The sequence below is a fragment of the Diplotaxodon limnothrissa genome, linkage group LG6, assembly GCF_057381915.1.
Source record: "Diplotaxodon limnothrissa isolate DT_005_m linkage group LG6, D_limnothrissa_male_GT1.1, whole genome shotgun sequence".
Taxonomy (NCBI): domain Eukaryota; kingdom Metazoa; phylum Chordata; class Actinopteri; order Cichliformes; family Cichlidae; genus Diplotaxodon; species Diplotaxodon limnothrissa.
Window position 1 is genome coordinate 29,586,271 of NC_140601.1, and position 10,612 is coordinate 29,596,882.

The 10,612-nt window shown below is 41.1% G+C and overlaps 1 protein-coding gene across 1 annotated transcript; it reads left to right on the forward strand.

Annotated features, from left to right (window-relative positions):
* The first annotated feature begins 1,559 nt into the window (after positions 1 to 1,559).
* On the forward strand, positions 1,560 to 10,612 carry slc25a38b (solute carrier family 25 member 38b). Its single transcript, XM_085356116.1, has 8 exons — positions 1,560 to 1,901; positions 2,185 to 2,293; positions 4,730 to 4,854; positions 6,489 to 6,573; positions 6,969 to 7,148; positions 7,397 to 7,565; positions 9,267 to 9,430; positions 9,530 to 10,612. Exons 2-8 carry the CDS (start codon positions 2,279 to 2,281, stop codon positions 9,650 to 9,652), a joined length of 861 nt encoding a protein of 286 aa, XP_085212242.1. The 5' UTR covers positions 1,560 to 1,901; positions 2,185 to 2,278; the 3' UTR covers positions 9,653 to 10,612.

Sequence of the window (10,612 nt, forward strand, 5' to 3'; positions counted from 1 at the left end):
TGTGCTAGTTTTGGACACTCTGGGAGTTTTTGTGCTTCACACTGTGCTGGTGTCAGTATAACGTTGGTACTGTATGCCCTTCCTCACTCTGTTAATACCTCAGCCAGATTACACAATCCCAACTCAAACACGACTGAAATGTTCAGATCTTTAAGTGGAATGCAGTAATATAGGTGGTTAGCCCCCACGCACTGGCTTTATACTTTACTGGTGTTGGGTCATCATGTATTGGATCTGTCTCCTGTTTTGTGCTATGCTTTGCAGCTGAAATGGTTTCTATTGGCACATTAGTTTCTACCTGCTGAACTTGCCCTATTTTAGGTAAATACCTGCCACTGTATTAATCAAGAAATTACAGGACACCGATGCCAATATTGTAAGGCTGTTCTACATTTTATAAAATGCCTTAAATGAAATAAATGGAGAATAAATGCATCTGAATCTTGTGTCTTGTGAGATTATTCACTTTGAGCTGTAGTTGATTCAGAGTTGGCCTTTGGGCTGCTTTCTGTAATCATGTGTCCACTTTATAATGACTGAAAGGTTCTGTGGGACAAGCTGCAGATTATAAAACTTGAAATCTTGGGGTTTCCAAATTGTTCCCTCTTTGTTATGGTGTGTGTGTGTGTGTGTGTGTGTGTGTTGTGGTTTTGTTTTGTTTTTTCTGGGCAAAATGTTGTGCAACTTCATGTTGGGTACTCAAAGTACCCAAAGGAGCAGTTGCAAAGCTTCAGGGAAGACGTTATTTTGGCCAACCATGCTCACGTTTCACTGTTGTGGCCTTCAGCACAAAATCAGACGTGCACAGCTATGTTGCTGTGGTGACCCCTTGTGAAAACGGAGGCTGCCAAAAGTAGTTTACTTTCATTTAAACTTGCCACAAGTGGTTTGATCAATGATAATTTTGTAATAATGCTTCGTGGTAATACATGTTATGCTATTGGAAATCCTTTGTCAAATATATCTCGACCATGGCTCGTCTCAACACGTCACTACCTTTTTCTCTAAACAGCTCAATCAGAGCTGTCCCTCTGGTATACTCAGCAAGTGGTGATTATTCTAAACCTATAATAATGAAAGAAAATATCAAATAAACCTTGTTGATGTTGCAATGTTCATCTTCTGTGGAACAGCAGCGCCATCTTGAGGCTATTGTCAGAAATACAGAAACTTACATTTTACAGTGCATGCATGTCCTGGTTTGTGCTCTAAAATAAAAACTAGGAGATATTCAAATTATCTATGTTTAAATAATTCTAATATTTAAACATTTAAGTTTAAAATCGGCAAACTGTTTTTATACGTAAAGGATACGTTCTGCTATAGCAAAACGGCCGAAATACAATTATAGCCAAATAAAAGTGACTGTGACAGAAATAGATAAATAAATGATAAATCACTGTAAGCAGATAAACTCAATTATGTAGAAAAAGTCAAATAAAGGATCTCAATAAGAAAAAAAAAAGATGGATATCTGCCACACTAACCTCGATACATAACATGTTTGACAATACACGCACACACATACCCTAGTTGTGTGTGTCGGCTTTGCCCTGCAGGTGAACTTTACCGCCCGCTCACTAACAGCCGCAGCAGGTACATGTGATGTTTCACCACTCCCGTGTTTAGTGATCGTGGTCTGACTGAAGACACACCCGGTTTATTTGGAACTCACACTCAGACGTGTTAGCGTTACATTTTATTTCGCACAACTCACGAAGTTGGCTAGCTAACACTAACGTCGTTGAGCTAGCCCTGTCAGGCGGCGTTAACGTGTTAAAGGTAACGCTGGGTTAAAGGAAATGTTTTCAGACTATCGCAGTAAATATAAAATATGGACTTTCTTCAGCTAACAGCGGTGGCTGTCACCTCCAGCGATCCCTGAAACACTGCAACATCAGGTAAGAGGAGCTAGCATGCTACGTTACCAGGCTAGCTAGTCGCTAGATGTGTTTGAGTGACTTTTTCTGAATATCTGAAACTAATCTGCCTGTTGGAGCTCACATCTTTGGTCGCTTTAAGGCAGTTATATGACTTAAGAACAGCTGGCTTGTGAATGTTGGCCGATGTCCTAACTTCACCTTACCACACTGGTGACAGCTAGCTAGCCAGCTAAATTAGCCGCTACACCGGCAACCTCAATGTTTTGAAATGTGACTCATGGCTGCCATCTGATTTCTCCAGTTTGAATCCACTGTGGCCTAACCTAACCGGTTTCAAAACGGCGGCGGCAGCACAGGAGAAACTGGACCCGTCCGGCTCAGCATCCAGCTCAAAGATGGAGTTGGCAGCGGTGAGTGCTGCCATGTTTGTCATTGACAGCATGCAGACAAATGGTCAATTACCTGATGCGACACGTTTCCCTCGTATAACAGTTGGGATTTTTAGCGCAGGGAAACATGAGTGATGTCTGTCGCTTACTTATAGAAATGCCATTTCAATTGTAGCTCTCAGTATTTCTAGGGAAATGCACACCTTGTATGACAGTATAGACCCACAGGCGACTTCATTAGGTACAGGCTTGTACACTGTAATCCTAAAGTGATGAATTGTTTTAGCAACAATACTCAGATAGGCAGTAACATTTAAACAATGCTCTATTATGTTGGTACTATGAGGCCCAAAGTCGTCACACACACAAAATATAACACACATTACACCAAAAAGAGCATGCTATCATGTGGTTTACACCAATTTTTAACCCTACTGTCCAAATCTGACAGCAGAAATTGAGACTCATCCAACCAGACTCATCTGCTTGCTCATAGGGTCTCGACTTGATTGTTGGGGTTTTGTCTATTTTCTCAGTATTATTGTAGGGTCTTTACCTTACAATGTAAAGCACCTTAAAACTCTTAGAATAAGATTGAATTGAATTTCTTCAATCGTTTATTGTCCAGTATTGGTGCAAATTGCCGCCCATGTGAATTATAGCCTCATTTTCCTATTTCCTTATCTATGGACTGGCTACATTGTGATCTGCTGCTGCTCTAGCCCATCTGCGTCAAGGTTTGACCTGTTGTTTGGTCAGAGATGCTCTTCTGCATACTTGCGTTGTAACGAGTAGTTATCTGAGTTACTGTTGCTTTAGTTAAAGCTTAAAGCAGTGTATTCATCCTTCTCTGACCTCTGACACCAGGAAGGCATTTTTGCTGTCACACACTGAATTTGTTTTCCTTTGTTTTGGACCGTTCTCTATAAACCCTGGAGATGACTGTGTAGGAAAAATCCCAGAAGATCAGCATTTTCTGAAATCCTCAGACCAGCCTGTTTGGCACCAACAGCAGTGTCATGTTGAAAGTCACTTAAATTAAATTTCTTCTCTATCCTGATGCTCTGTTTGAACTTCAGCAGGTCGTCTTGGCCATGTTTACATTAATTAGATTAGATATTTGCATTAACGAGTAGTTGAACAGCTATTCTTAATAAAGTGACTGAGTGTATAGCTTCATATTTTCTCCTGTTAAAACTAAAACTAGCATTCTTATGATTGACCTGAATGTAATGTCCACGTGAACTGCTCCATGACTCATGCTATTTGAAAAAGATGCATTTTAGCACTGAGCTATACAGAGAGGCGAGCACCAAATACAGACGCGCGAGTGTGTGTGTTTGAAAGATAAAGATAGAAGCCCGTAGAAAAACGTGGGCTAGATTAAGCTTCTGCTTTGGCTGCTGAAATGGGGGAGGGAGGACGGGAAGCAGGAGAAAAGCCACTGTAGGTTGGCGAGAGCGAGTGAGCGAGGGGAAGGTTTGTAAGAGATGGAGGTTTATTTTATAATATGTTATTTGTAAGAGCAGCATCACAGATAGAGGGAGGTGAAAGTGGGCAAAATGCAGGAAAAACAGGATTCTCAGAGCCGAGCCCCGGGCATCCCGGGGAAGGTAGGACAGCATCTTTGTGCTTAACGTGTGATTTAAAGTGTCTCGTGTGTGTGTGTGTGTGTGTGTGTGTGTGTGTGTGTGTGTGTGTGTGTGTGTGTGTGTGTGTGTGTGTGTGTGTCTGTAAAGGCAACGTATAGAAGGCTGATTATGATTATTTGTGGTTTGTTATTGTTGTTGGAATATTTATTTATTTTTGCCAATTGATATAATTTCTGTTTAACAGTAGCTAAATTTAGCCCCTGTCTGCGTGTCACATTCTGCCTGCCTTTTTGTCTACAAGGCATGTACCCACTGATAATGTTCAGTCTCACTTTAATTCTATGCAACAGACAGTGTGTGTGTGTCTGTGAGTGAGTGAACTGTCTCTACACATCTCCATCATCTCCACTGTGTAGGAACCTGGCCTCTGCTCTGTGCTACAGGGTGTTTTATTGCAGTGGAAATGTCACACAAACATATTTAGATTTTAATCCCAAGTCCAATTCATGTATATTTATGATATGATATTTTCTTTGCTTTGTCAAGCTGTTTTTATGCATAGTTGTTTGAGAATGAATATATACAGATTTCTCTGCCATTCAGCAAGAGGTGACCAGTGGCGAAGAAGATGCTGAACGGCATATTTTTCTCGTTATCCTCTTTACGCTGTGACTAATCCTTTACATTTCTTTCTGCTTTATCTCCCTTCTTGTCTGTTTTCTGTCTCTGTCCTCTTTTCTGGTCCGCCATTTCTTTCTCATGTCACTTCCTCGCTTGTCCTCTCGTTGGTTTTCTCCCATCCTTCCTTTTCCTCGTCTCTCTGTCGGTCTCCATCGTCCTTCTTTATGTCTGTCGTTGTCCTCAGGCTCACCCAGCTCTCAAAGCCTTTATGTGTGGCTCCCTCAGTGGCACCTGCTCTACACTCCTCTTCCAGCCTTTGGATCTGGTGAAGACACGACTGCAGACCCTGCAGAACAATGCCAAGCCCGGGTGTGTGTGCACACACATTCACACAGATACACAGTGAGAACATTTCACCTGCATGTACATCAGACACGTGTACATCACCATGCCTCTGATTTTATACTTTTTTCTCTCCCCCTCTCTTTTTCTGACTTTAACCCACTCACATACACATAAAAAGCATAAGAGGACAAAATCTTCTGGCAGTGCCAGCCTCAATCTCTTGGTATGACCCATATGGGGCAATTAGTCACACCAGCAGGATGTAATTATGCTGTCAGGCTGCTGGGTTGCAATTACAGCCACTGAGAACAGCAAATGTAAACATTTAAAAGTGGAGTTTTATTTATTTCACATGTGGAGGCCTTTCTTTAGCACAGAGCTCCAGAAGGATCATTTCTGTGGTAATTGATTTCACAGTAGTGATTCACCACAGCTGTAACCATTTATTGTCAGCATGTCTTTGAGTGTTTACAGTACTGTGCAAAAGTCTTGGGCCACCCCTCATTTATTTATGTTTTGCTTTGAAAATTGAAAACTAGTGGAGCAGTGTATGGAAATAGTTTGACTTTCAAGTCATTAGAACTGTACAATATTTGGTGTAGCTGCTTTAATCCGTCAAGACAGTCTGAACTCTGCTGGGCAAATTTTCTTGTCATTTCTTTCAGTAGTCTTCAGGGATAGTTCTCCAGGCTTCAAGGACGTTCAAGGCTCTCCTTTGGATGTTGGCTGCCCTTTGTTCTGTTCTCTGTTAAGGTTGAGGTCACTGCTGAGGTCTGGGCTCTGGGGAGGCCAATCCATTTTCCTAAGAACACATCACGCTGAACATGTTGAATTTTCAGCTAATAGCTCTTTGGCAATCACCTTCTTGGTGCAAAAATAGTGTTTCATGCCTGTCAAACTGTGGTCTCTAGATTTAAGTAAAGAAAATGGGAACAAATGATGTGTTTTTATGACAGGCTGCTCTTAAAAAAGTCCCTAAAGATCCATCCATCCACTTAGCTTATCCTTATCTGGTATGGGCCGGAGCCTATACCAGTTAGAGGCAAGAGGCGGGGTACACCCAGGAAAAGTCGCCAATCTGCTAACACAGAGAGACAGACAACCATTTGCACTCACGTTCATGCTTGGGGGCAATTTAGAATCACCAATGAATCTAGCCCCACTAACTACAGTTCTTAGGCCTGTGGGAGGAAGAGGACCCATGCAAACTCCACACAGAAAGATGGAGTCGAACTCATGACCTACTTGCTGTGAGACAACAGTGCTAACCGCCGTGCCTAAAGATACAATTTAGAATTAAATTTTTGTTAAGTTGTTTGTTTGTAGACACAACACTGGTTCATCCTTTGAGTTACGTGTCTTATTTTATGCTCTAATGACTCAGGTCAGTGTTAAGTGGCTTAACAAACCAAAAAATAAATAAGTTCCTGAAAGTGGTCGGGTACAAGGACTGGACTGAACATTGGTGGAAAAGCAGCCAATTTCCAAATAAAAAAACTTTGGAAGACCTTCAGAAAGCCTGGCTCCTTGGAAGCAAAATATAAATTAGAGGAGGCTTAAGTTTTTTTGCACAGTAGAGTGTAATGTTTTTTTTGTTTTGTTTTATTTGTTTGCGCAATTTAATTTGTTTGTATTGATTTCAAAATTTTGTCTTGCAGCGCACCCAAGGTGGGAATGTTTAGCGTTTTCATCAATGTTATTAGGACAGAGAAGTTCTTCAGTCTGTGGAAAGGTGTTTCACCGGTGAGCAACTGAATGCACCGTTTTCATTATTTACAACAAATCCTGTTTGTTGCATGTTTGTACGCAGATGGCTGCCCTTCCCCTGAGCCTGGTTCTACCAGAGGTTTCTTCCTTTTAAAAGGGAGTTTTTCCTTCCCACTGTCACCAAGTGGTTGCTCATAAGGAGTCGTCTGATTCTTGGGGTTTTCTTTTGATTATTGTACGGTCTTTACCTTAGAATAAATAGAACTTTTGGGCGACTGTTGTTGTATTTTGACGCTATATAAATAAACTGAATTGAAATTTTATTCTCCCACCAACACTCAAACTCATAGCGCATGCTCCCCTCTAAGAAACCCATGTAAATTATGCCTTTGTTTTTAACCAAGACAACAAAAACTGTTCTCCCTCTGCAGTCATTTGTGCGCTGCATCCCTGGGGTGGGTATCTACTTCAGCACCTTCTACTCCCTGAAGCAGCACTTCTTCCTGGACCGAGCTCCCAACGCTGGCGAGGCAGTTCTGCTCGGAGCGGGTGCCAGAGCTGTGGCCGGAGTCTGCATGTTACCATTCACAGTCATCAAGACGCGCTTCGAGGTATCTACCAGCTAACAGACTCTGACGCCAGATGGTCAGAGATGAAATATCTACTAATCTTCTCACATCTGTTTTTAAAATAAAGTTGTGGAACTGCTTTTAGTCAGAGGTTTTTGCTCTATTTTATTATGACCCTCTTTTCTGTGGAGACACGTAGTGTGGATACAAAGGCAGTCATTTACATCTATTGTCACTCAATCAACCGCATGATTAAAGACATTTCATTTCAATTTTTCTGTGTTTTTCAGAGTGGCTTTTACAGTTATGTGAGTGTGCCCGGTGCTCTGAGGAGTATGTATGAGACGGAGGGAATCAGGGCTCTGTTTTCTGGGCTGACTGCCACGCTGCTCCGCGACGCTCCTTTCTCCGGCATCTACGTCATGTTTTACAGCCAGGCCAAGAGAGCGCTGCCTCAAGGTGAGAGTCACACTCAGTCAGCAGATCAAAATGGAGGTTAAGAAAAATGTGAAGAGTTATGTTTTGCCAGGAACATAATGCAGAAATTTGCATTAGTGTTTTAACGCTTGTGCAGAAAATCAATCGGGTGGATTTAGTGCTTGTACAGTTCGTTCTGTGAGCAAAATCAGTAAAGCTGCGCACAGACTGATAATGAATGACTGAAGAAGTAAATTGGGTGGCTAAAAATTCTGCAAGCAGCTGTATGCTGCACAATCACAATCACATTTATTCACGTCCACCACAGAAGGTAGCCCAGCTTATATGAACCATTAGAGAAAGTCCTTTATTTTCTTTGACAAGTCCCTCCATCGTGTAGCAGTTTCTGCATTCACATAACACACGAAAGATCCTGGATTCAGTCTTGGGAGCAGACACAAATCCCTTTGTGGTTGTGTCAGAAAGACCAGCCAGGGTAAAAATCTACCCAGTCAAGATATGCGGAGATGCCCGCTGTGACGGCCCCTTGTGAATAAGAGAACTTTTATTTAATTATGAGCAAAAATCCTGAACTTGATGCATTCCCATTTTCACAATTTCTTTCCATTTCACACCTTTTTTGTGCTAAAAGCACTTGATGTAAAACATATGAAGCAACATGTTGTGGAAAACCCTCACTGTGAGCACTGATGTCTTGGTAGCGCTTCATAATACGACTCTGATGTAGTTTCCCAACTTTTACCGTGTAAACAAATTAAATGGTTTATGGCAAATGCTTAAAATGTAGGTAGAGAGAAAAAAACTGAGTAACAATAATTATACTGTGAGTATATTGTAAGAAAGAAGGTTGTTTTCCTTTTGTAAATTCTAATTATCTAGTAATATTAGAGGTTCATGTTTTATTATTGTGTAACCTTACTTCTGTCTCTTGTTGTAGGTGCACAGTATCATTGAGGGGATGTGAGGGCTTTTAATTGCAATGTGCAAAAGGGGTTCTTACATGGTAATTGCAAGTTACTATTAGGAGTGAAGGCTTTAATATAGAATATCCTGTTTCCCCTTCTTACTCTGTAATTAAACAGTATTATTAAGATGATGGCAGGCCTGTGTTACAGAGCATCCCATTTCTCCTAACAGTAACTTGTAATTACTGTCTAAAAATGGGTTCTTGCCTTGTAATTGCAAGCTACTGTTAGGGGTGTGGCCAAGTGAATTGGTGATGTACATTAGGGCTGCCGCTATCAAACATTTAATTAATTGAGTATCGATTAATAGAGTAATGGGATAAGGCAGCCGTTCTCAAAATACCCTTTCACACTTTAAATACTGATAAATACTTTTGTCTTATTAATGAGCCATAATAAATATTCAAAAGAGAAAAGCACAGGTCTTTAACAATCCACTGCTTCATGGTGTAACATTTTTAGAAACTGCAATATTTTTAGTATTTTACCCAAAAACAACATCTGTCAAAAACCCTCTCACTGTATTTACATGCCAATAAAAATGTGGGTGAAATGCTCGCTACAGAGTTTTAAACATTAAAACATCACAGCAAGAAATTTGTGTCGAATATGCTTTATAATCGAGTTACTCAATGAATCATCGCAGCTCTTTGTGAAACTGTGATGTTTAATGTTTTCCACGTATTTTTCTCTTTCTGTGGTTTGACTGATTGTTTTTATTTAAATCATCTGACATCCTCGGGTTCTCTTCTCTCAGAGGTGACCTCGGCGCCCTACGCCCCGCTGGTGAACTTCAGCTGTGGGGTGATTGCGGGTGCCATGGCATCAGTAGTAACGCAGCCTGCAGATGTAGTGAAGACTCACATTCAAGTCAGACCCTCCCACTGTAGCACAGCAGGTGCAGTTCGCCGCATCTACATGGTGTGTACTCACGTTCTTGTTGTGTTTTTCAGTAAGAAGCAACACTTTCACTATTATATAACATCTAACTGAGGATTGCTGCTCTGGCCTTTCCTTCAGGAGCACGGCATGGCTGGGTTTTTTCGTGGAGCTGTGCCCAGGTCTCTTCGACGCACTCTCATGGCTGCCATGGCTTGGACTGTGTATGAACAGCTGATGGCTCGAATGGGCCTCAAATCCTGAAGAGCAAAAGTTTTTAGCTGCAAGAGAAGGGAAAGAGCTATAAGAGGATACTTCTGTATTATTATTATTATTATTATTATCATCTAAGAAGTAAATGGAGCTGAGGAGCTTACAGGGTCAGTGAGCCAGCAGTAACAAGATAATAAGCAAAGGAAGTAGGTGGATAAATGCCTGAAACACATGAGTAAGAGTGCTCTGTTTGTGTGTTTGCTGTGTGTGTGTGTGAAACTGTTTGGGACTGTGATGTTACACCTGAAGCACTCTTATGTCCGTCTCGGACTGTAGTGACACTCCCTGCTGTGAAGTGAACTCGTCCCTCCTAATATTTATGTTCCTGAGGTATGGCTACTAGCGATCAGAAAACGGGGCCAGTGGCTCTTCTGGCTAACAGAGTTGCCTTTGACGATGTTTTAAAATACCGTAGAAACGAACGAGACACTCAATAAGCTGGTGTCACTTACATCCGATGAAGAAGCAAAGCACTGCAGGTTCTGCCATATTTGTTCTGACAAGATTGAGCAATGTTTCGTACTTGCTGACTGATCTCTTTTTTTTTTTTTAAGAAGCAGAGAAGTTTATTTGTTTCAGGCTCAGACAATCAGTACTCACACAGCTGCATTATGGGAAAATGGAGGCCAATGCTAATAACTGTGTTAAAGCCTTTGTTGCTGTATTGCTTAAAACTTTGCTAGCTACGTTTATATAAAACTATGGTGCGTTTTCGACTCGGCGTAATGATAGCCACATCTGTAGCTAAATCAATGAATAGCAGTGATTTCATGTCACGAGAAAAACCCAACAAAAAAGTCAGGATTTTATGGATTTTTTATTTTATTTTAAATGAATTTTATAAATAAATTGTTTGATTATTTGTAGGATTTTTCATGTAAGACAACCTGTGGAGCTTCTCAGTAGCACTGTGGTTTTGATTCTCGGTAGTTTTGCTTGTTTTCTGCACAC